General features: G+C 41.0%; 1 protein-coding gene across 7 annotated transcripts in view; it reads right to left on the bottom strand.

Moving 5' to 3' along the window:
* Positions 1-27,176, bottom strand: part of MOB2 (MOB kinase activator 2) — a 115,660-nt gene that overhangs the window by 29,377 nt on the left and 59,107 nt on the right. For 2 of the 7 annotated variants that reach the window (XR_008577320.1, XM_054827089.1), the window contains exon 1: positions 2,477-2,694. The exons of 4 other annotated variants lie outside the window; for them this stretch is intronic. Coding sequence is in view for 2 of the 3 variants with exons in the window: in XM_054827089.1 (XP_054683064.1) it covers positions 2,477-2,586 (110 nt within the window). In the remaining variant the exon portion in view is untranslated. Of the gene's footprint in view, positions 1-1,722; positions 2,319-2,476; positions 2,695-27,176 lie in introns of those variants that run through there. One more of the 7 variants, XM_054827090.1, reaches the window with a different exon arrangement.

Genomic DNA, 27,176 nt, shown 5'->3' with positions numbered 1-27,176 from the left:
TCACTAAGCCATTGGTAAGCCTGATCAACAGAAGAAAAATTATTTCATCCAAAGTTTAGTATTGATTCGTCTTCTGTATAGACTACAGAAAAGTCAAATCAGGAGTGTTTCAGATGGACAGGCTTAAAAGTGGTATGTGATACCCTTTCTCCTACGCTTACTCTGAAAAAGATGGTAAACCATTACAGTAATGTGGGATTCATCTCATTTAACTTCATATGACTACAACATAAGTACGAACAAGTGAGCTGGTCACTCTGTCTTGGGCTGGCATTGCACCTCTGCATTCAATCACACCTTTAAGCTCCTTGTTCTTCTCCACCAACAGTAAAGTGGACAAAGCTCAGCTGTGAGTGCCTATGTTCAAAGAAATCCCACCACAGCTGTCACCAACAAGCCACCAAATGAGGTCCCATGCACTTCCTTTTCACCATCACCAGGCTCACACTTTCTTAAGCACTAATACCCAATTTCTACAATAAGGAAGCTTCAATTGGACTTAGTATTTGCCTAGGCTCCTAGCTAGCACCTGTGCTCTTACACTATCTGAGCTCTTTGCAGAATAGGATGAGTTTATGTTTTACAGAACAAAAACCAAAAAAAAAAAGCAAGATGAAGCAACACACGTAAGGTCAGATAAGGCATCTGAAATATTTTCAAGAAGAGAAATAAGAGAACCAGTCTAGCATCTACAAGTTTTTGTGACTTCACATTTCTCTCTGAGTGCAAAAGGCGATAACCCAGAATGAAAAGACACATTAAAAAACCCCTCTATTACAAAATAGTAATCACTCCCATCTAGTAAGAGCTTAGCAAAATAAAGTTGCGGTATTAATTCCTGAGCCCAAAATATTTCATGTATGACAACAACTTTTTCCTGCTTTCACAACAGTTCTATAGTATATGTAGAAAATAAACCTCAGAGGGAGAAAAAGCAAATAAAATTAGGCACAATTTCTGCACGTACACCAGTTGGAGGAGAAAGGAAGAGGTTATGTTATACCTTTTCAAAAGCATGCACTGAACAAATCATAAAAATATATGTTTCATTGCTAAGTCACAGGAAGTTACCTATACTTTAAAATAAACTGCCATAGATGCTGAACAAAAGGTTTGGCAATTCTTCCCTACAGAGGCACCCATCTATTTACATCTGGGAGTGCTGCCAATAGAACAGCTACCAAAAACTTCAAAAGGTTCACAGCATGAATAGCAAGCCGCTGGCCAAAGGATTTTATGATATGACCAGCTGTGTAATACCATATTGAATTATAGACACGCCACCCCCCAAGAATGCAAAGAAAGGACGTTAAACTTGTTAAAAAGCCGACGAAGAAACCTGAATTCCTTAAACTCATGTTTTTTACAGGAAAGTTTTTGGGAGGTTTTTTTGTTTGGTTTGTTGGGGGGGCAGGGGGGGAGAGAGGGCGAACCACGACAAAACCACGAAAAGTAGTGCACTACAGCACTTCTTTAAGAGCAACTCCAAGCAGTTCTTCTCACCAAGCCTACTCTAAGCCCAGTGAACTTTAGTTTTAAGTCACAGCCACAGCTCAGCCGCTTTGGGATCAGAACGCTCTGCTTTAATAAATGGCTCCCCTAAACTCACCTGGGAAGAGAAGAGACATGAGTCAACAGAGGAAGAGAGGGATAATGTTTCTGTTGACAAATACTTAACAACTGGCAACAGACAGTAGGAAACAGGAACAAATGAAAGCTTACCAAATAAAGTTACGCTGGAGGAACAAGGCTCCTTTTTGGAGCAGCAATGCCATTCTTCATAGATCCCAGAAAAATATCTGAATACACTTAATGAAAATAAAAAGCTGTCGTTGTTGAAGAGCAAGGCTGCTAATCCTAATATTTGTGATGACGTTTTTCCTTGCAAACCAGAACGGGTCAGAACTCCTCCGAATCAAATTACTGCATGTCCTTTGCCAAAGAGTCTGGTTTTGGTCTCAGTAGTCATACACGTCTCAGTGTTCACACAAGTCCTTCTGAGCTACATGAGCAATTTTTTCCCCTCATCTTACAACATTTCTGTAGAAAACATGCCAAAGCATATGCAGCATCTTGGTCAGACTCCTTATTCAGGAAAGCCAGGACCTTCACTGTCTGCTTATGTTCTGGAAAATTTAGTTCTTGGGGAGCACAAACAAAATTTGACTGCAGTATTACGGGTGGACAAATGTTTCTCTCCAAGCAGCTATTGCTATTCCAACTTCCACCCTCCCAGATTGCTACACAAGATCCAGAGGGAGCCAAAAGCAGCCTCCCTCCTGCAGACACGAGAGGGGCTGAGCAGAACAAGGCACCAGGGCCAGATTTTTAACTTCAACTCCAGCTCCCTTCTCACTCCTCTCAGGGCCGTACATACGTTCCTGGGGGGGAAAGCCCCCGCCCACGCATTCGCCCACGGGAGCCCCACGGAGCAGCCACCCTGCCCGCCTGCCGCCACCGGCGGACCCGTCCTTACCGCAGCACTTTGCCCACCGCCTGCAGGACCATTTTGCAGCTTAATCCGGGTTTGGGACTCTGGGCGAGGACGGGCCGTTCACCGGGGAGGCTGCAGTGATCCCCAACCATGGTACGGCGGGAGGAGCGCGGCGCAGCCGAGCGGAGCGGAGCGGGGGAAACGCCGGTGGGCACGGCACGGCAGGCTCTCCGCCGCCCGCCCCCGCCGAGCGCCCCGGCCCCCGCCCAGCGCCGCCAATGGGCAGCGGCGCTGGGGGCGGGCGGAGGAGCCGCGGCGGCCGCCCGCCCCGCCCGGCGCTGCCCCTGAATCGGCCCTTTCAGGCCGGAGAAGGCCGCGGCATGGGGCCAGGGCACCGCCCCCGGGATCCGCCGAGGCTTCGGCCGCGCCGCCCCGGACAGGCGGTGGGGCCGGAGCCGGGTTATACAACCCTCTCCTGCCTCGGCCCTGGGCGCCGGACAGGGCTTTACAATACATTTCTGAAAAATGCTGCGAGGAGTTGCGGGGCTGTAGCACGTCTGCAACCGGTGGGGCAGGAGGGAGGAAGCACCCCGGAGCTGGCCCTAAAGAGTTCACCAAAGCAGCACTGTCCAACACAAGCACCGCCGTAAAATCCTCTGTCACTTGTTTTGGCAGCCAAAGAGTAAGCAAATCTACTATGTCGTGGTAAGACAGAGATACTGCAAGACACGGGGCAAACACGCTGCTGTTGCTTTCTGCAGTACAGGCCCCATCCGTAACGGGGCCACGCTGGACTCCCAGTGAGAAATGGGAATAATGACGCCTTTCATGAGCAAGGCTTTGAATTGCTCTCAGGACTCTGACAAATAAGGGCACGGGCTAGCCCAAGAGCAGAGCTAGATACATTCTGCCAGAAATAGTCTTACATAGTGACTATCAGCCCAGCCTAGCAATGACATCAAGACCTTTATCAGAGGGGTTTAAACAGAGGAAGGATGAAGAAGAATAAAATCATAAACAGCGAGAGGCACCTTGCCATTATGACCAGAGTTAAGAGCAGGTGCTTTGGTAATATCCTCAGAGGACAAGTGATTAAGCAGCACCCCCAAACGTGAGGTCTGTTGTGACACATCAGCAGTTTTACATGGAGAAACCATTTTGCCATGTTTTCCTAACAAACTTTAGAAAGGCACTATACACGCAGCTCCTTAGCCATGCCATGTAACCACCCTTCCACACATCTTTTGGACAGGCAGCTGTGCTCACAGCCTGCTGATGTAGCATTTAGAGCCAAATCATAACAAAAAATATGATGGCTGTGGCATAACATGACTTAGAACACAAAGCCCTGAGGACATCACTTATTCTGACACACTAAAACCTGATCTGTGACATCTTGGAGAAAACAGTGGGTTTGCCATTTTAGGTACATCTGCAACACCAGCTGCAGTTGGAAGGGGCAGTTCCCCAGACAGGTATCACTAAGCACTCCAGTTTGTTTACTAAACAGGCATCTTCCCCTGTAAACAGAAGGCCAACAGACTCCTTGAATTAAACATAGCACAAATCATGCCATTGCTGCTGTCACCAACCCAGCATCACTTGGTCAAAGTGGGTGGGAACATGACTGCTGTTTGCACAAACCCAAGAAACCACAGCCACGTGATGCAACTTAGAGGAATAATGTGCTACTCTCAGTCCCAAAGCACCTACCCAAGCAGCAGCATTTGTCAGTTACACACTTTTAGTCACATGTCCAAGTTAGGCCTCCATATCCTTGTGAAACAGGAGGTATTTTTATTCCTACTCTCCAAGCAAGCCACTTAAGATGGAGTTTTAATGACTTCACTGATAGCATGCAGGAAGCTGGCAGTTGAACACAGATCAGCTTTCCGCTCTGCTGCCCGGTGCTTCATACAGGTTATCCAACCCTTGAAAAACCTGATGCTGGCTCAATCTTTTCCCCAAGTAACAGCGACTTGTCACAGTAACATTAAAAAGCAACAGTCCTGGCAAATAGCGGAAGGACATCTGCCAAGAGGGCAGTTGCCCTCATTTCGTTCACCAGTGGAATCTGCACAGAGAGAATTTTGTTTGTTAAAAAAACACCCTAAAAACAACAAGCCTGTGATATAAAGCAGCTTAAGTTTTATTAAAAGTCTGTCTATCCAAAGTAAATTAAAGAAAAATCCAGGGGTCAAACCAAAATAAATACAGCTCTGTGGTGTTACAGTTGTATTAGGACAGCTGGCCTCTCTGTGACTCTGACAGCTAAACATTTGCTCTTCAGAGATGGAGCTTCAACGATCTCACACAGGTTAGGAACTGATACCCTGCTGTTAAAATTGATAGATCAACTGAAATAAAGTTTTCAAATTTGGTGTCTTTTTACTATGACCCAGATAAATGACCCACCTCTCAGTCAGCGTCTCCATCAAACCGGCACTTTGCTTTCCCTTTCCCCAGCCATGCATCTCCACAGCAGTCTTTCCTCCACCTATCTGTTTTCTTTCATTCAAGCAGTATCCCCTTTTTGGATCAGCTGCATGCTACAGTTTACCTGTAGTACTGGATTTTATGCAAGTTGTGGGAAAACCCAGCATCTCAAAGTCAATTTTAAATGCTCCAAAATAATAAAAATGAAACAAGGTTATTATAGGAAGCACAACTTAAGCACATACACTTTATTTATATGGCATCAACATAAGTAATTTAAAGCACATTTGCAATACGGATTCTCACACTTTAACAAGATTTAGAGCATGTGTGCAGACACAAATGGGTTTACTTCAAAGCTGCTGCATCCAGAAAGAGCAGTACTCGACCTAAAAGCAATGTATTTATTTGAAAACAGCTACTGGTCTGATCTCTGCATATGCATAATCTGAAGGATGCGTATCTGCTCTTTCTTGAGGAAGTGTCTTACAGCCATCCAATATCCTGCCTATTTAAATCCATTGGTAGCTTCTTTTCACTTGCTTCCTCAACATCCTCTGCATGTAACAACTTTTGGATCTGACCTTAGCACAAGTGTGCTTCAGCAGTGGCAAAGTGCTTCTACCATACCCCTTACCCACTAGCCAGGCTTGAAAGATCATGGAGTTGCGTATGGAAATCATCACAAAAATGTTAACAGAAATATCTGTGAATTGACCTACCAACAGGTTTATGACTTGGATGGGTCCTACAGACACATCAGCAAAACAGTAACATCACCAGTGGCACAGAGTAAGGGCACAAAATAGTATATTGGGAAGAGGGGAGCCCCATTTCCCACCACTTACACATGACTGTATGTGCTTACAGTACACTGATGGAAAGTTTTCTACATTGATCCCAACTACCAAGCCAAGGAATGGTATTTATAAATTTTATGAATAATGCTTTGTATTTATAATGATGTTATAAGCAGCAGTTACACAGTTACATATTTATTTGCCTCTTTTAGGGTTCCATAAAAATTAAGTGTAAAGCAGCCACCACAGGGACGTATACTAGTAACCAGAGGTTTGGCAAAGAAAGCAAGTCATATCAACCCACACAAGCAAACAATGCTGGGGGGAGGGGGGGAATCCTAACCATTATTTTAAGGTACAATTCAGCATTTATATGTAGATAAATGAGGTCTTGTGACATCATATTGTAAAGTTCTGGTTTAAATTAAACTGAAGTTTATTGTGTATCCCTGCCTGGCATACAATGTTTCAATTTTACTAGCTAATTAGTCCTTTTGTTTAACTTTAGCATGCCCTGCTACCACCTAGCCAAGTACTCTTTCCAGTTACCTCACAGTGCATCCCCAGTTCTCTGGAACCACTTAAAATGAGCAATGAAAATGTTTTATCCTTTAGCTTGCCTCTAAGCAGTATTTACACTGAGATTACATTTGCTCTCCATTTTGTCATCCTCACACAGCAGCGAAGATGACATGAGCAGCTCCGCTCCATATAGGCAGTAAAGGCGTGAATTTTGGACAGAAGACAGACTGAAGTCAAAGTTGTGTCAGTCTCAAAAAGTAGTTAAGAGGTGGTCATAGTGAAGGGGGAGATAAAAGATTTCAAGGGTATACTTTCAGCTCCACTCTTGAGATAATAGCAGGAAAAATCGGTCTTCCTGATGACAGAGTGCCATGATACAAGCCTTATCAACAGTGGCCACACACATTGCAGAAAGTTTATGCAGAAAAGATTGAGCTTAAAAGCAGCACATTTGTAAGTAACAAGGTGCCTACATTTGCTACTTTATTGAAAGCTCTGGTAACAGCACCTCAGTGTCTATCCTGCAACCACCACCTTTGGCTTCAACAGTACTGGGGGAGAGGGTCTGCAATAGGCAGAGAGAAAAAAAATGGTACACAATATTCTCACCTAATCTATAACATGAGAAATAATCAACTGCAGCAAGAACAGCAAAGTACCTCAAAAAACTTCACCAGGAACTCCAAAGAGTTTATATTATGGCATGTTGGAAAGGATGCAGAAAATGAGAAGAACCAAGGTTCATCAAGTATCACTTAACTTAAAAAAAAAGTGAATGCAGTTTTATGTACCAAACAGAGAAATCGTGATCTAAAAGGTACTGTGTATCTGGCATGTGTGTAGGCACATCTATTGTTCTGAAATCCCCTGAAATGTCAAGTTAAGCCAGGTGCATCAAGAAGTGTGTATGGATGAAAGCGGAAGAACATGAATGTGTTGAAGGAAGCAGCAACAGCAGCAGCTCAGCAGGAGATATTTAACTCTACAGCACTGAACAAGCACCCAAGAACTATTAAGAAAGGATGGGATGGTGACACTCAAGACACTACACAGAAAAGTGATGTGAAATAGAAGGCAGAGTTGATTTTTACCGTCTGCATTCCAATTGGTCCTCCTCAGTCAGCCCACCTCAAGTGACAGAAGCCCTCTGCAAAACGCACACTGGCAGGACACTTATTTCCTGAGTGGCTGTTCCAGGCAAGTTTGTGGCAAGTAGATTCTGAGTCAATGAATTGTCATGGAGTTGGAGAGAAATATCAGATTTATATCTTAGTCTGTAGTATCCCTGCAAACTTACCACTGTAAAAAAAATAATTTGTTTTTAAAAGTTATTATGCTGAATCCCAGTCAAGTTCCAAGATCACCTCATTCTGCTTAAAGTTTCCCCTGCTTTCAACTGAAAAGGTTCTTTGCTTTCTTTATTAAGCTGTTGTATACCATTATATAGCACCCCATTTCAGTGACGAATGAAGTAGTCCCTATACGGTACCCTTCTTACATAGTTTATTCCAAAATAATAAAACATCGCAATGACGCAGCCTCAGGAGGCAGAGAGTTTTCCTCTTTCTAGTTTGCAAAACAATATGCTTGGCACTACTATATAAAGGAACAATAAACTGGAAAATATTTGCAAATAAACAGCTCAAATCTATCACCCTCATAAAACTGTCTTCCATACAGACAAAGTTTGCTGGACAAAAGCCTAGCAATAGCTCCAGGTGATAATAAAGCTCAAGTGACAGGCAACATCTATCTCCAAGAGGACAAAATCCCTTTTTTTCTTTCAATGGGAGATGAGGAGAGAAGAAAACATAAGATGTGCGGTGAAGCTAATACATTTATCATTCTGAGTGCCCAAAAGGATGTCTTTCGACACATGCATGTCTCAGATTAAGTCAGAGAAAGAAGTCTTGTTAAGCAGAGTACCTGCTGATAGGCTGCATGGGGTGCTCACAGCATACTGTAAAGATTGAAATGCTTAATTTATACCACTGCAGCCACTGTTAGCTCCTTCCTAGAGATAACAGAAGTGAGAATTTCATCTTGCGTTCCACCATTCTTTTTTTTTTTTCTTGCCCTAATTTTGAAGTTTAACTAGGCTGCACTCCAGGGAAGCAAAAGTGCAATACGCATTTCATACAGAAAAGCTAAAATGAAAGACTCCTGTTCTTTTCCTTCCCTCCCCCAAATCCGCTGGACCTCAGGCTTCATATAAAGAGGTAAAACTTCTAAAACTTCGCTAAGAAGTTCTCCCCAGGGATTGTTTAACATATTCGGAGCTACTTGCCACATATATACAGAACTCTCCCTGTAAGTTTTACAACACAACTACTGTTTTCACAGGCTTAGGTAAATATGGCATGGAAAACATAACTCTAATTGCAAATTGGCATGAAAATCTAGACTAAGGAGTCAAAGGTGTAATCAGCACAGGAAAGGAGGGTATCTGTGTCAGCACTGTTATTGGTCAGGACTATCTATGCTTGGGTGGGAAAGACATAGAAGGAAAAAGGAGAGATGCTGGGAGTGTACTTGCAGAGTTTTCCCAGACAGATGGAAAGCCACTAACGAAATACGAGTTTCCCTCCTCCTTAGTGCTAAGAATGGCCTGCTTTCAGTACAGCAAATGATTTTATCTGGTAACATCATGTTTAGATATCAGCATGAGGGAAACATAATTCATGAAATAAGCATGAAATTTATTCTAGGAGATTTTTCTCCAGGCATGCATTACAAAATATAACACACACAGTTTACATTATGTAAGATTAAACAGGGGAAACTATTCATTGTAATTCCTGGCACTTACAGAATAATTCCTTAGCTACTACTTCTAAAGAACAGGACCACAAAATCCAGAAGTCACAAGATTAACTTGGTTCACACCCAGACCAGTGCACATTTGCATTCCATATACAACTCAAAACACACATGTTGCATCCCAGCTAATTTGGTTTCTTAATACCTCGCAGGCCCAACACAGATCAGAGGGACAGGAGGCCAGTAACAGCTTCTGCCATGCAAGCAACACCAAAAAGTACCTAACTTAAAACTTGAAATAGTTCAAATTTATGAAACAGATGAAAAATTTTCCAGCAGTTGTTCAGCCTTGCAAAGCTGTGTAAGTACTGTTTGCATTACGGCAGCTTAGCCCAGAGGAGGGGCCACTTCACAGCTCTGAAGTAAAACCTGTTTGGCAGAGTGCACGTCAAAGCATGCACTGGAGCTGGACACAGGGCTACAGAAAGACACTAACAAGTGGTTTGGCACAGGGACTCACCTCTGCCGATGTTACAGGGCTGCGTTTCAAGCAGTTGTGGAAGTAAAAGCATGAAGATCTTGCCTTTGAGGAATCCTCAAACCTAACATACCGCCGATTAAGCATTTTGAGCCACTTAAAAACATTAACAGTTCTTTTCCGGTATATTATAGAAGAGATTTGTAAATTTACTGGGGAAAAACCTTGACATTTTATAGGACAATTCTCAACACTTGGTTATAGTCCAGATGTTACACACAAGAACTCATCACATTCTCACAGCAGCACTGTCTTGGGTCTTTGCACTTGCCAGTTGTGCTTGTGAGAAAGTTCAGCTGCATGTAGGACACACGCTTATGTAGGTACAGATAGGGAAGATTTAGATTGGATGTTAGAAAGAAATTCTTTACTGTTAGAGTGGTGAGGCACTGGAACAGGTTGGCCAGAGAGGTTGTGAAGGCCTCATCCCTGGAAGTGTTTAAGGCCAGGTTGGATGGGCCTTTGGGCAACCTGGTCTAGTGGAGGGTGTCCCTGCCCATGGCAGGGGGGTTGGAACTAGATAATCTTCGAGGTCCCTTCCAACCCAAGCCATTCTATGATTCCCTACACAAAAATAATATAAAACATAGCTACTTGAATTATCTCAAACCATCAGAAGTCTCCTTTTTAGGCTCAGAATATTTGAAAGGAATTTTTAAAAAAAGCCCCTCCTGGAAGCGTACAGAGGCCATGAGAAGGTCTACTTATGACAGAACTGCCTTCCAAATTATGGCTAGATTATTGCTTTACAGGACACAGGTATTTTTATTACTGTGACACACTGGCACTGCTGTAAACCCTGGTTAAGAGGCGGTCATGGATTACACCTTGAGAGAGAAACACCATAAAATAAACTTCTATGAACCCAAATCTCATCTGATCAAGCACAAAAGAAATGTTAGAATGCACAATGGAAATGCTCTGAGTTTAAGCCAATCATGGAGAAAAAAATACATGACACAATTAAGCACAGGTGCTGTATATAAAGCTTTTGTGATGCTGTCTTGCTTAAAATCTTTGTTTTGCCTAGAATTTGTTCTATGGCTAGATTTACACCTTTTCCCCCATAGTCCATTACAGCTCTTGAATGGATGTTTATTTACTAGGAAACAAAGAAAAGCACTGGCTGACAGAAGAGTTTTGCCATTCTGGTTATACAAGATTGCCATTTGTCACGTTTTAGTAATGCAATAAGAAAATTAACTTTGCCTGCTCTCAAGAACAAAAAAGTCACACTTAAGGTGCATGAGAGGGGATATTACTGTGTCTACCAAGACTATTCTGCATGAACTTTGCTAAATAAGTCTCTACCCAATTCCCCAGTAAAAAAAAAAAATACTGTAATCTACATTTTGCATGCCTTGTTTTGCATACTTCTAAACTAGTTGCTTGCAGGACTTTGTCCACATCAGTATGTACTGAGACTAGGATCAATGGGTGATAATGTCATACTATTACGGTTCCTACTTAGCTACTGAGAAATACCATTACCATGAACATGGCAAAGACATCTTTTTCAAATGGTTGATGAAAATTGCTTTATGAGTGGGCAAAGGCCTTGAAGTTGCAGTGTTACTGTGAGGATGCACAGGCAGGCAAGCGCCAGAGGAGAGACAAATACTATGTGATAAGAGAAGGGGGGAAGGACAACTCCAGACTTCTCAAAAGTCCAACTCTGCCATACTACCTCTGAGGTGCAAGTGAAATTGAACCTCTCTCTAAAGCAAGATAAACATATATCAAATTTTATATATTAAGTTTTATCTCAATTCAGTGATACACGCTACCTGAAGTATTTTAGCATTGTTCAAAGTTTCTTATTGGGGAGGTAAAAGCAAATACTAGAATATATATTCACCCTGCATCTTGAGCTACTTTTGCACTTTGAGGATACATTATATCCATCAAGGAAATACGCTCCAATATGCAGTACGTGAACCTTTCTCTTTTGACGTTCTGCTCTAAAAATGGTTTGAAACTAGGGAAAATACATTGTGTTCCACTATGCAAATAGCAACTTCCCTGTACAATTATAGTACATCTTGCTGAGAATTGCATCATGACTGGGATACTAACAAGAGGACAAACATTTAACCACTATTCTTAGTTTGTTAGAAAATTTTTCCCACATTACATAAACATGTACACACCCACACATGGGCAGCACCATCAATCTTTTAATTGTTTTTACTTTAGTAAAGGAACAGTTATTTTTCATTTCAGTAGCTTTATTTTTGTTAGTGTTATGAAACAGGTATTAACTTTTCTCTTCAGCTGTCTTCACTATTATTCTTCCCTCGTCTTTACTGCAGTTGCCTTACCTTTCTGTAAGATGAGACCATAAAACAGGAATTAAAAAATTAGCATGCTGATTGCAAAATATCCTTAAAACTTCAGTAAAAGAATTCACTTCTAATTGTGTATTCAACAGAAAATGGATTGTCGAGGAGTTTCTCCTGATGTTTTCATAAAATGAATGGGTGCACATCTGACAAATGAAGAAATAAGATATATTTCTAGTTTGCACACTTTAACGAGAAGCACTGGGAACAAAACATAGCAGATTATTGAAAATATCATCTAAACTTTACAAGCTCTGCCATAGGTTGGCCAGAAATATGAATCATGCAAAATTCTTCTAGACAGATGCAGCTTTATATCATTTTACTTGTACAAATCTTTGTCAAAGAGTCAGCCAGCTCAAGGTAATCACACCTGAGCAATAGTCACATTAAAGACAGACACAGAACAGCTAAGAAGAAATTAAGCTCTCAAAAGCTAACTTTGGTATATCAACTTGCACTCCATATTCAAGCTTCTGATTATACTTCGGAATTCAGTTTTTCATTTCTTTGGCTGGAGGATGGTAAAATACATACAGATTCTGTTCCCTGCTGCTCTACTACAAACTCAGTGCTAAATCTACAAGAACATACAAATGCTGTTAATGATCCAGTTCCAGTCTTCCCAATCCAACTAGGCTGTTAGATATGCATATAAAACTGATAGGCTTCAAAATAATTTATGCATGTGTTCAAGTGCTATATTAAACTGGAAATTAAAAGATTGGATATTAACCTCTGAGAATCATGATCAATATGATGCAGCTTCCTCAGAGGGCCAGGGAGGAGAGGGAATGAGTGCATAGTATTTTAGCTCTACAGGGTAGGAGAAAATCTTAATTTTCCTCCCAATACATGCTCTACATTTATACAATGAACACATGGCCAACTAAATGCAAATTTTGAAAAGCATCCTTTTACCATAAAAAAAAAGTACAGTTGTTGCTTTTAATGACACAACATTCAAAACACACTGCTACTGTTGTTTCTGAAAGTAGTATTTTATCCCACAAATTAGGTTTTGCTTTGTTTGCATATGCAAGTGTTCATGCATATTTGGAACCTGACCACTATACTGCTAGCAGTACTGCTTGTATGCCTGTTGACTAGCAGTTCTTGTACAAAGTATCTTTCTACTTGCCTTTTTCTATGACCAAATATACAAAGAAACTGGTAAAAATCCATGTAATTGAAGTCAATATCCATATCCATCACAGTTTGAGTGCATGCTAAAACATAATATAGACACAGAAATAATACCATGGAGAAGTGAGGCCCTGCTATCAATCAGCTGAGCAGTGACAGACACCCATCGTCCTGCAATCCCAGGCGTCTCGACAGCCCTTGGCACGGCAGCCCATCAGGTCCTCCTGGTCTGCCTGAATGGAGGAGGGAAGGTCTAGGGCAGGGGCGAGCGCTAAAGAAAGACTGTTTACTTCCTACACCAAAAGAAAAGGGACAAGAAACTGTGTTTCACCATCTGAGGATTCAGTAAGTCCTTCAGGAAACAAGCCGCCTCAGATAAAACTTTACCTGCGGCTAACAGCTGAATTCATGCTGATTTATGCCTTCTCCAACTGGCTGTTTAAAAAGTAATGTACAGCTCCTTTTACCGTTCACTTCGTATGACTATTGCTTTGTCTTCACCAGTAATGGTTTGTTGGGGGACAGTAGTTTTCAAGACAAGACAAAATATGAAATCATTATCACAGCTTAAAATTTACATAGAGACAAGATCTGCCAGGCAGGTACAATCAACATTGCACACCCCTTCCTGGGGCTGACTTCATCTGTTTTAACCTTGTAGAAAAACTAAATAGTTGTGTCCCCATTATGGTTTTCATAGCTTACATATTCTAATTATTTTACAATGAAAATGTGTGCTTTTTTGATCCAAGAAGATATGTTCCCTACACAAATATAGCCTGCTAGCTGAGAGTGGCTGCTACTGTAGACACAGCACTTCCTATGAAACCTGTGCTTTGCACACACATTTTACATGTCCACCCCTCACCCATGCCCCTGAGCTGTCCAAGTAAAACAAGCTATACTGGTAAAAAAACACATATTTTGCCTATAACTACACTTGACTTTCTTCCAGTGCAGGTGTACTCTCAAAAACTTCTTCATAGCCCAACCAACAATGCCAGAAGACATTTGGAGCAGAGACAAAACATATGTGGGTAACGCCCAACTTTTCCACCAGGTGATTCACGTTTCCTCCAGTGGCACACTAGGCTCGTACACCACAGTACCTACCCAGCGCTTCCCTGAAGAGCCTGATTTACTGGGATTGCACAAATCAAAGACACTGCACGTGCAGGAGACGTGGCAACCACCTACCTCCTGCTGGGCAGCCCACAGAAGACAGCAGCCAAGGCAGGGTGGCTGCCCGTCTACAGAGCTCCTTGCCAGGGGCCCTCAGGGAAGGAGGGGCAATTAGGTGCAGGCCACAGAACCAGCTACCAGACCAGAGATGCTCGGGTACACTATATGCCAGCACACCACAGTAACCAGAGCGGTAGGCTCTGGGGTCAGAACCAGCCTTCAGTTTTTGTCTGCCTTCCACCTAGTTATCCCTATAGTGAACCCAAAGCTTAATTAGCCTAAAGCACACCTTCCAGAAAGCAAGTTTGCTGATGACACCAAGCCGTGTGGTGTGGTCGACACGCTGGAGGGAAGGGATGCCATCCAGAGGGACCTTGACAGGCTGGAGAGGTGGGCCTGTGCGAACCGCATGAAGTTCAGCAAGGCCAAGTGCAAGGTCCTGCACGTGGGTCAGCGCAATCCCAAGCACAGCTATAGGCTGGGTGACGAATGGATTGAAAGCAGCCCCAAAGAGAAGGACTTGGGGGTATTGATTGATGAGAAGCTCAACATGAGCGGGCAGTGTGCGCTTGCAGCCCAGAAAGCCAACCGTGTCCTGGGCTGCATCAAAAGAGGTGTGACCAGCAGGTCGAGGGAGGTGATCCTGCCCCTCTACTCCGCTCTGGTGAGACACCACCTGGAGTACTGCATCCAGCTCTGGGAGCCCCAGTACAGGAGAGACATCGAGCTGTTGGAAAGAGTCCAGAGGAGGGCCACAAAGCTGATCAGAGGGCTGGAGCACCTCTCCTAATGAGGACAGGCTGAGAGAGTTGGGATTGTCCAGCCTGGAGAAAAGAAGGCTCCGCGGAGATCTAATTGGGGCTTACCAGTACCTGAAGGGGGCCTACAGGAGAGATGGTGAGGGACTGTTTATCAGGGAGTGTAGTGACCGGACAAGGGGTAATGGGTTTAACCTGAAGGAGGGTCGATTTAGATTGGATGTTAGAAAGAAATTCTTTACTGTTAGAGTGGTGAGGTACTGGAACACGTTGCCCAGAGAGGTTGTGGATGCCCCATCCCTGAAAGTGTTTTAAGATGAGGTTGGATGAGGCTTTGGGCAATGTGGTCTAGTGGAGGGTGTCCCTGCCCGCAGCAGAGGGGTTGGAACTAGATGATCTTTGAGGTCCCTTCCAACCCAAACCATTCTATGATTCTATGATCTGACAAGAAAGAAAAATCAGTTATTTTGCTCAGTAATTTGTTTCCATGGCTGATCACGTCCATTGTCAAACTGCATGTCCTTTGAATATTTGAAATCTCCTAGCTTTAACATCCATTTGTTTCTAACTATGATCATTATCCTCTCTCTGTTAGATTATAGCTGCTTTCTTCCTCCCTTTTTGTAACTTCATTAGCTAGATATTATATTCACCTCTTGACCTTCTGAGAAACTAAAAAAAAATCTCCTTATGTCTCATTATTAGAAATCTTTTTCCAGTCTCTAAATACTGCAGGTCTTTTCTGCCTTTCTAATTTAGAAAGGATCCAAGTGCCTACTCAAGATAATGTAAGCACAACTGATCAAAAGATCTGGAGCTGTTCTTAAAGTCTTAATAGGGATGAACAAGCACAGAGAACTTCATCTGGATCTTCATTCCCCAACATATTAAGCATCATTTTTCATTTAATAATGTTGCAAGTTTAAAATGTTTACGTTTCTAACATTTAGAAATTCAGAGAATATTTGCATCCTAAAACAACAGAAAGAATGCTAGTACTCATTAAGGAAAGAAAAGTCTAGAAAATCATCAATTTATTTACATTCTCCAGACAGAAGAGCTATAAATATAATATAGTCCTTGTTTTATAGATATTTCATCAGCTCAGTAATAATTAGCATCATTTCATCCCACACAGGTTGTGCTACCTTCAATTAAAAACTTCAAGGAGGGGAAAAAAAAACCAAACCAACCACAACTTGCTTTTCTTGTAATCCATTTTCTTCACTTTCTCACTCGCACCCATGCGGTGGGGAAGCCACAGCATGATCATTCAAAATTAGGTTGCAAGAAACAAATAAAGAGCATATGACAAAAACATTATGTCCTCTTCCATATAAAATTAGCTCCTTATCACTGCATTGCTTCCACTGTAATTCTTGAATACCCTTGAGCAAAGAGCAGTATTGATTCGAGTCAAATTATCTGACCCAAGGGACTCTGTAGAAAGGAGCGGGGAAGATGATACAGCCTAAAACCTGAATGAGTCTGTCTTATCATCTGCTAATATGACCATTAGTGTGGAAAGCTGCTCAGTTCCACTTTACTGCCCGCTGTCTCCAAGGCCTTCCTCATTCTCCTCCCTTATACTCAGAAAGAACAAACGCCTCCTCCCATGCTTTACAAGGATCATATTCAGAGAGCAGCAATGAGAGATCCCAAAACAAGTTGTGCCCCCCGACTCCCTCAATACCGTCCTTTGTCTTGCTTTAATGATGCTACTTTTAATGTACAGAACTCAGAGACAATATATTCATCCATACCTGAACTTGCTGAAAAACATTACCCACCCTCACCCTTTCCATAAACACGCTCTATATATTTCAAGAATTGTTGGATTGCCTGATGGATGAGAAACCCAAGGCCTAACAGATTGCCACTATGCAAGTCAAAACTTGCAGACATTTCCCAGCTTCAACATGTTACACCTCTACTAAAAGTGAAAGCTGCAGTTTACCCTCTTTGGGGCTTCATTTACTGCCTTATTTCTAATTGCAGTTAATCAACTTCCAACAAAACTTGAAAGCCTATGCTCTCTCACCAAGCAAAGGATGCCGGATTGTCTTCCTGTACTGTACACATCTGCTTTTGTATCACAACTTCTATTAGCAGATTGTTGCTTAAGAAAAACAGACTGGCAATGAGAAACAGATCAGCAGCTTGGCATTTGTTCTACTTGTGTAACCTTTCACAAACAGCCTTGCATTTCCAGGAAGGCAACAAAGGTCTGCTCTGTGCAAATACAAATATTAGATAATCCAAAAGCTGCAATGTTGTTCAAAAATTGGCTGAATGGATACAGAGAAACCAAACTAGATTGACATCCAGATACTCTAAAACTTTTAGAGTGAAATTTTTTAATTTCTAAAAACCCATTTACAGTAAACGAATATTTAAACAGTGCTTATACAGTCAACAAATAAAGGTCATCAGCCCCTCTAAACAGTGTTCTTTAGTAGTCTACCAAAACAAAATGCTGCTAGGATCTTCTGAAATCCTCTGAGAACATCTTTCAGTGACACAGCTAAGCCACTCTATCAGCTTAGCTTCTTCAGAAGGGATTATTCCCATTCATTCCTGCCTGCCCAAATCAACTGGAAGTGGTGCATTTTCATAGCATTCATATTTTGCTAGCTTAATCCTGTGATGCTGCTCACCATGGAGCAATTTCAGAGTCACTGAATATATAAGAGAAACAGCAGAAACCCTGCTAGGGATAGAAAGTCCCTTTCAGGGGATGTTTGCCACTGTACTGGCTTAGCCGTACTATTGAATGGTGTGCTTATGCTAATAGCTTCATACATGCGCTAGCAAAGAACAATGCCCAATGTGTGTAACCACATCAGTTCCCATAAATGACAGTGATAAGACTGTATACAGAGAAAAATTACACTTGTTCCATTGTTCCATGCTGCCAGGACATGGTGTTAAATATCACTGTAGGAGGAAGTCAGAAGTGCTCCAGAACACAGGAAAACACTTGGAGGAATAGGGGACTCAGACCTGAGACTGGAGAGGGGCAATCCAAGTGGAGCTGGTCAGCACGTACTCACATGTCAGAAAACAGCTCAAGGACCACAGTTGTAGTTTACCAGAAAACAATAATCTCCTCCCAGTCTTGCAGGTTTCTGGCCACCCTTTGAAGGATTACTCTAAGCAATAACAATAAAGAAAACCAAGTCTGAGCATTATGTCTGAATCTTGAAGTGTGTATGAAGCTCGAAGGATGTATTTTGGGCCAATAGGGAATTACTCTCCTAAGGATGAGATGAAGTATGCTCTTAAAGAAACACTTTGTTTATAAATATCTTTTTAATCCTCAGAGATAGATCTATTTTGAAGTTGCATTGCCATATTCCAATATGTACTTACAGGGGAACAGATGAACTGCAATTATTTTTCAAGACCATGATAATGAAGATATTTAACTTGTATTGCAATATAGTTTGTAACACAGAAACTGCTTCATCATTATCATATTTTATCATAATAAATCTGCTCTATAGTATGAATAACTATCCTGCACATACAGAAGTGTAAATTCACACTTCTTCCTATTGACAGAGTCATGGCAGTGAAGTTGAAAGGTTATTAATCTATCTAGATTTTCAATGCATGTAAAATATCAAAAAGTTCAATTTATTTATTCAGTCCACTAAATTTCTCTGAAACATTAAGAAACTCTCTCCCTTCAGAGCCACCACAGTCAGAGTGCAAGCTGATGGATACAGCAAAAGTAGCAAATTTACACACAGCCTAACTCCTTTCCAGAGCATAACAGAGGAAAGGGAATTGCTAATTCCAGAACCACTTTCTAAAAAAACACAAAACCTTGCTTTTAGTGTTCTTGAACCATTTTTAGGAGAGCTGTTACTTATTCATAGACCTCTCTAATACACCATGACAAATTACTACTTATCCTGTATCTGGGGGGTTCTGCCCATGGCAGGGGGATTGGAACTAGATGATCTTTGAGGTCCCTTCCAACCCAAACCATTCTATGATTCTATTGCTATTCCACTACTGATCACGTACTGCATTATTGACTGCAAACTTCTCCCACAGAGCACAAAACTATGAGGTTTTTTTCCTTAAAAGGAGAGCATAAAGAAGAGATGTGAACTCTAACATGTTTGAAGCTGCCTCTATGAAAGTAAAATTTATTTTTGTAATCTGTACTAGTGGAGTTAACTTTAACACACAGCAGTACCAATTTGTACTAATTTAAATCAGGATGCACAAATATGAATAATGTTCAAAATTTAAGGTGGGAAAAGGCTGGAGCTAGTCTTCACATAATAATGGACAGAATTGGAATAGCCATCAAAATCTAAACGAATAGACTCAGTCTTTGAGAAATAGAGCTGCCACACCTACACTGATATCCCTTTAAGTCAAAAGAAAAAAATCATTCTGTTGTTCTTATCATGTATGTTTTTACTGTTGTTACAAATTGATTAGCATTGCAGAAAGGGCTACGATTACTTTCTAAGTGGCTTAAGCACACCTTCCCTCCCTGCCACTGTATCCTCTGTTCCTTGCAAAACTCACTCTTCAAAGTTTAATAACCTGTGACAAAAATTAATCCATAAAACAGAAAATAAGGGGTTTGGGAAGAAATCTTGCAAGGAAAGGGGGAAGATACTGACAATTTTTCTATGCTTCAATGATTGGGTCAAAGTAACATAATAAAAACTACAGGTCCAGCTCTTTTTATCACCTTTCAGCCAGTTTCTCTCTCTCATGAAGTTTTGAGGGTAAGTCCGGATGAGATGGACTGCAATAGCAATGAGCTGTTTTGCCAAGGGTCCAACTAAGGAACTCGCTGTAGCCTTCAGCTGTTTGCACACTCACATTTAGGCTGGCAGCTGATGCGAGTATGTAGTCACTGCCTGTCTTTTGTTTTTCAGAACAAGAAAAAAACACATTTTTCCCCTCCCTTGTCTGGGAAACAGGAAATAGATTCTTATAAAGACTCTACAGACTGAGCAGGAAAAAGGTGGAGTTTGGCAACATTAAGATTTGTTCTTCAAATGCAGACCAGTAATTATTCTAAGGTAAGCGACAGGATGGCTGGGCTTAGTAATATTTACTCACCCCGATGCCACTGTTTTCAAATGTATTTATATTTCATGCAGACTTACCCATAAATGTAAAACTGTTATTTTTACCTGAGTTTTCAGGTGGTTAGACCCTTGTATAGACTTTATTTACCTTTACATAAAGGCAACAAATGCAAAGAAATACAACTTTTTAAATAACTGTACAAGTTAATTAGTTCTTAAGCTCCTTATAAAGTGGCTAGACATTTTTATCCCTATTTTATAAATGAGACTATACTGTTTCAAGTGCAGAATATAGCTCCCTAGAGCACACGAAAAGTTCTACACTTCCACTTCAGAAACCATAAGCTAATAGCAATATTGTCTTTAGCTTGGCGGGGGGGGGGGGGGGGGGGGGGGGGGAGGGGCATGGAAAGTCATTAGGACAGAAAAGTATGTGGGTTTTCTACGAATGTCAGTCACTTGATAACTGTACCTTGTATATCTGGAAGGACAGATCTTGTTGATCATATGTATTTCAGGAACTCATATTAAAAACTAGTAACAGGGAAAAAATTAGTATGAACACAATGAAGGCTTTCCACTGAAAAAAATCCTGAGATGCTGTTTTGAAACTACCTAAGTATGAACTGCCCCAAAAAAATTCCTAAAATAACTCACTAAATCCAGAAGTTATGTATCTGACCTTTTTTTTCCACTAGCCAGAGTCTGAATGTTTCTGTGACCACCTACATCGGAAATCCAGAACCTATTTTATATACATACTGTAGAAGGCCTTTCCAGCCATTGTTCATGGGGAAAAAAAAAAAAAAAAAAAACCAAAACAAAAAAACACAAAACCTCAAACAACCCAACCTTAGGAAAAAAATTGAAAAGTTGAATCATAGGAGCAGCTGTGAATGATACAGGAGACAGTGAAGGAATACAATCGTGATCGCCTATCCTCAGTAAGTACCAAGAACATATATATAGTTTGCCTTTTGTTTTTATGTGGGATATCCTAGCCCACTTTTAAAATGCAAAATTTTGCATGAGATTATTCTTTGTAACATGCTTTAAACTCATTCTAAGCTTAGAGCTTTTTAAAAGCTTTTCATCACACAGGGATGGCAGAATTTGGTAAAAACGTTAACTTTTATCTAATTTAGATCCCAAATTGGTTACCTTGCAGAAAAAAAACCCCTGGAATGTGCTCAATATCCAGCTCTTCCAGAGTTTATGCTCCCTACATTAAAAAAGCTCTAATGTTCATGGAGTGATATTAATCAGCAGCTCTCAAAATGGTTTAAATCACATTTTTCTTTTCTGTAGCATGTGCCTCCAACATAAATTTGCATAATATGCCTGTATCACATACTCCTCCATCATAGCATATATACCATGACTTCCAGCTCATGCCAGTGCAGTCCATGCATGTACCCTGACACATCCCCTCTGTCAGTCCCCCTCCTTTCCCCACATGCCAAAATCCCCAGCTCTCTACCCATTCCAGGAGTCTCCAAACACGAAAAGACAACCCAGCTAGTTTTCCATCTTGTTAGCTGAAGACAACAGGCTCTACTGCTTTGCTCTTTACTACAGCTGCCTATCTTTTCTTCTCTATCTCTTGAGCCTTGGATCCACTCACGAGGCCAGTGGCAAGGAACGCACCATGTGGTTGGCTCCCACGCTAGAAAGGGGACCGGCCAGGAATTCGGGGCAGGCAAGCTCTGCAAGAAACAAACCACTCCCAGCACAGGCAACCTCCTCTGGCATCACAGCGCAGGGTCCTGCACCTAACAGTTCTTACTGCACTGCTCCAATGCTCCTGGCTTCCAGGGCACCTCAGAAAGGCATCAGTATTGGTTTCAGAGTTCAAGGCATTCCATACCCTGTGGCTTGGAAATGGCTACAGAAAGCTGTTAAAACACAATTTTCTGATCACAAAACCTTCTCTAAAACAAGCCCCGATGTAAATCTGCCCAGTCCCTTCTGTGTTGGACAACAGGAGAGAAACCAAAGTGAATGCACAGAGGTGTTATAGACCTAGACAAATAATGTTTTGAAAACAGCAGGTTTTGTTTAAACCATATCCTGAAACACAAAAAGAAAGGTCTCATGACATGAATGATCAGTACAATCAGCGCAAATAAAAGAAATGCTCTTTTGGCAACGTGCTTGATTTTATGTAAAACCTAAGCTGCACAGTAAATGCCTAGTAACTCCAGAGACCCCCAATACCACCTGGTGTTGTGCAAGCTAAGATGCAGTGCAGAGCTCCAACTGGTCTCCTCTAAAGTGATCTTTCCCCACTTGACTGCATCACACGCTAAGTTTGGTATGTTATTCACCTTCACAGAAAGCATCTAACATCCAAACTGCTTAGTATCAAAATGCTAAACTAGATGGGAGTCAATCTGTCTCAAAAAGAGATATTTCAACCACTGAGAAATTATTTTAGTGAAAAAATAGAATGAACCTGCAAAAAAATCTGATTTCTTTCAGTTCCTGAATAACTACTTTAATTTGTGCTTGTCGAGGTCAGACTGAACAGTCTTTTAGAGCTAAAAAAAAAAAAAAATTAACAATCTTAAGTGCAGTGAGAGTCCTGAGCATATTATAAAACAGTGTTTAACCTCATAAAAATATTTAAATATGTAGTCAACGTAGTTCCTCTTCAGAGTGTTCTATCAGCCATCATTCATTACAAAAATCCACTAACAAGCTCCATGAAATCAAATTAATAATGAAAAAATGATTAAATTCCCCTCAGAAAACTGCCACGTTACTATATCAAGAATGTACTTGTAATTAAAACTGACTGGGAAAGCAAAGCTTGTCTTTAAAAAGAATAGGTTCAACACCTTTGAGTAATGTAGCTGTATGACTGCCCTCAAATAAAGCTCCCAAGCCAATAAAACCTGACATGTACATAAAGTCAGTGTGGTGCTGTCAGCTACCTAACGCTCAGCATTAGGATCTTTCCTGCCAAAGCACGATGCTTCATTATCTTTTGCATCCATTGGCATTGCTGCTGTTCTCTCCCACACAGAATAAGTTAAAAGAACTCACATTTTCTTTCAGCTGAGCTAGCAGCACTAAGCAAAGTGCTGGTTCATCCTGCCTCACAGGCAGGACAGAGCTTTGGAAATGGCAGATTTTAAAAAAATCATTAACAGGTTTTGCCATATTTTTCTGTTTTACCTTTAGAGTGGACCATAATCGAGAGTCCCCTCAATACAGCTATGAGGAAAGAAACCTCAGTTTACATCATCATTATCGTAGGTATGGTTTAAAAGCAGGTGAGGCAAGAAAACAAGCTCCCATTCTATTTTAACAGAAAGCTTGAAGTCACTGAAAAAAGCTTTTTAAATGGCTATATTTAATACATTTGTTCATTACTTTCACAGTAATAACCCATTAAAAAGCTCTAGTCCTCAGAGCATCTTAGGAGGAAGAAATAAACTGTCCATTGCACCTCAAGCTACTGAATCTGCAATTCACAGTAACTGGTGTAAAAGTTTAGAGTTAATTTACTGCCCCTAATTATTAATGAGCTATAAATTGGGATGTTAATAGTTCTGGTGTACAACAGAGAAATTATATGGCTACTTTTAGTGGGCACTTCCTAGCCTGCATACATACTACCTTCATTATAAGCCCTGAACACACTAAATACTCCCCAAAGCAGTTTACATGGGGGAGGGAGGTGGCATAGAAGGTGACCAAAAAAAAAAAAAAAAAGTTGTGTCTGAATTGTTTTGTTGTTCTTTGTTCTGGCCCCAGGTTGTTAATGGAACATCATCTTTGTAATACTCAAATCCTAATATGAGTATTTATCACCACTTGAGATTCTGCATAAGGGCAAGGATGACAGTTTCCTTGAACTTCTGCCACAACATTGTTTTACATCAAGAGGTGAGACATTTCCAGTAAGTAAATATATACACTACAGGGGGAGGAAAAGAAAAATGAGAAGAATACACACACACACAGACACACAACCTGCAACAGCATGTTCTGTGGTTCTAAATTAAATCTTTGCTTCTAGTAGAGATTAACAAAATATTTTTGAAGTTACTGGTAGCTGCACAAACTATAAGAATGAACATATATTCCTGTGGGTTATTCTTTGATTTAAATATTTCCAAAGGGTAGGAGACTAACTAAACAGGCCAGTTTTAAGAGTATCCATTAAAATGAGCATCTTTCTATGTCACAGCCTGAGATTTTTATTTCTTAACCACTTTTTCACATAAAAACAACAAAGATTTTTTCTGACTAAAATATCATCTGCCATAAAGTGCTAAAGTTTCAGAATTACATTACAAGATTATTCTACACTATATGCTCCACTGATCTGATTAACTGGCTGATCAAGAGGTTACCCCCAAAAACATTTTATATTTAAATACATATTTTCTTTAAGTCATCTGCAGCATTCACCATGAAGAAGGCCCAGCTCCAAATCCATATTTGGGAACAGCTCTATTAATATAACAACAACGACTCACAGTACGAGTTCTAATTAAATCTTCTATTTAGAGGCATTATGCTTATAATACTTTCCCCATATAAGGCTTACAGTTTAAATCTTTACACATACATTGTTAATGAATACAAAAATGCTTAAACTACTTTTGCCTGCTCACACAATGCAAAAAAATCCCAAACAAAACACACATGAGATCATAAATCTTGTGTTGTAGGACAAATGCTACCAGAACAGCCAGGCTGAGTATAGAGAACAGTTACAAAAATAATAACCACAATCTTCATAAAAGAAACACCATTCCTGAAGGTGGTGATTAACTCAAAAGATTCAGAATTACAATTCTAGAAGGTGTTTAGTATTTTGTACCATATTTCCATCTCCCTCTACTTGGCAAACATACTGTCACCTTCTCAGGTAAGGTGGACAGTAGCAGGACTGCCCACGATACATAAATAATGCCAAAATGTGGTGCAAATTGCTGCAAATTATAAGTTCTTGCCACCAGACGATGACAGTGAGACTACCATCAGCCCTACTGTTTGCTTTCAAGACCCTTGTGTTCATCATCACCGTCCTCCTCCAGCTTTTGACAGCTCCATACCCCTCTCCACAGTTCCTAGTGCAGAGCCAACAGTAAGTAAGGTAAGAGGCGTCGCTCTCAGGCAGAGCACTGGGAACAGCACAGCAACCAGAACTTGGACTAATGAACCTCCAAGACATAGAGCACGCAACTGTGGTCACAAACTGCTAGCAGTCCTTCCTGGCTCCACTGCTCGCTGCATGTGGGGAAAGGTGCTAGGCTGAAATCCCATCCTGATCATTTGGCTATGTCACCAAGCAGTAATGTGAAGGCAAACACAGGACGCAGAGGAGTGGAGTAGGAGACTTAGGGGAAAGTATTTTATAAAGGAAACTTCTCCTGTTTGTGAATGAGAACATTTGCAACATTTTGCTTGTCTTCAGTTGCTCTTCTCCCCCTATATACACCTAGCAGTCAGAACGTCCTCAGATCTCAGTCTACATTCAAGTGCACTACTGAATTGTCATTCCTGCACACACTACAATAACCCTTCTCCTCGACAACAAAATAACAAAATGAGGGGCATGTTAATAACACATGAGAAGCCACCTCACTTTGTAACTGAACCATACTGATTGAAAATCAGTGTCAGCTTCAGAAAATGGAAGAGCAAACCTGTAACTAAGTTAGAAATGAGCACAAAGAGCTACAGCTGACCGAGAAAGTACTAAGATCACCTCGAGTCAGGCAGAGTTCAGTCAGCAATGCTAGCATATTGCATCTTTGCTTATATTTTTGACACCATAAAGCACTCTAAAGACGACTCTCCAAAAATGGATTCCCGATCCAACAAAAACTGAAGTGGATAATCTACATTTTTTGCCTTAATCTGATAAATCTGTGCTGTGCTTTCCAAGGATAACAGTCTGTAGTACTACTCTTAGATTTTCCCTTTTTCATGACAGAAACTGTGGTAATTTGGCAGGACTGTAAAGCAGTTCAAACAGCTGCTTCTCCTCAGATAAGATATTTGGGTGTTCATACTACTTCTGTCTGCCAGATGAGCTATTTCAATAGGCTTTCATGAGGTGCTTGTCACATGCTTTAATGCTATTTTTCCTGCAGTTGCAACAATGCTTAATAAAAAAACCCTCTGAAGCAGACTTATTATGCTCTTTCCAATTTCTACTTTTTTGGGCAAAACAAACATAAGATACTACTTTTTCGCCTTGGCTTGCTTTGCGTCAGTACAAGACGGAAGCACACAAGAAAAATAAATTCTTTTTCAGTTTCAGTGCTTGGCTCAAAATCAAGACTCATTAGTTTAAAGCAGTGGCTTGCAGCAGAGGAAACGGATCTTCAGGCCAACAATATTTTATCAGAGTCAGTTGAGCATCCATTAATCATTAAGATATTCTTAAGTATTTTGTCCCCATCCAACTTGAATTTGTTTCAAGACATCGGTTACTTCTGCCTTTGATTATATATAATCACCTTCATGTACACATAGTCCTGAGATGAATGCAGCAAAAAAAAAAAGCATCTCTGTGCAGAGCAGAACTCTAAGAGCATTTTCAGAATGGTCCAGGGCAGCACTGGGCAGGAAAAGGGACATGTCAAACTATTTGAATTCTCAGTTGAAACACTGACATCACAAGTTAAATGCAAACTTTTCAAGAAGGTTGAGCAAGTGCTCCTCAGCAGCACAGGCCCTGACTGAGATGCTAGCTGCAAATACTACATTTTCAAAGCTTTCACCCCGCCAGATTTCTGAATGCACTATCTAGCTACATTCTATTGGCACTTAAAAATGTCCCAGAAAAACATGCCACACAGTAGTTATTCAGCAGTGCAGTGTCAAGTATAGTAATAATGAGAAGATAAAAACTATTTAACATGTAAACATTTTACTTTGTGCTACATATTTGTCTCAGCAAATAGCCTCCTGTGCATGCTGCTCAGGTTTTGTTACCATAAGTTAGAGATGGCTGCAATGCAGGAGTTACAGAGATCATTGCTTAGTTTTAACAGTCATCTTCAGGCAGTTGTCAAGTTTCTAAACCTGCACCAATATAGAAGATCTTGCAGACCAAGCGTACACTGCATGGCCTTGTCAAAATTGCTATACCAAGCAGAAGAGAATGATGTAGCATCATGTGGCTCACTGACCAGGGTCATCAGAAATCCCAATCCAGGTGCAA

This window comes from Grus americana, chromosome 5 (assembly GCF_028858705.1).
Source record: "Grus americana isolate bGruAme1 chromosome 5, bGruAme1.mat, whole genome shotgun sequence".
Lineage (NCBI taxonomy): Eukaryota > Metazoa > Chordata > Aves > Gruiformes > Gruidae > Grus > Grus americana.
The sequence above is the reverse complement of the archived record's forward strand: the minus strand, read 5'-3'. Positions and strand labels throughout refer to the sequence as shown.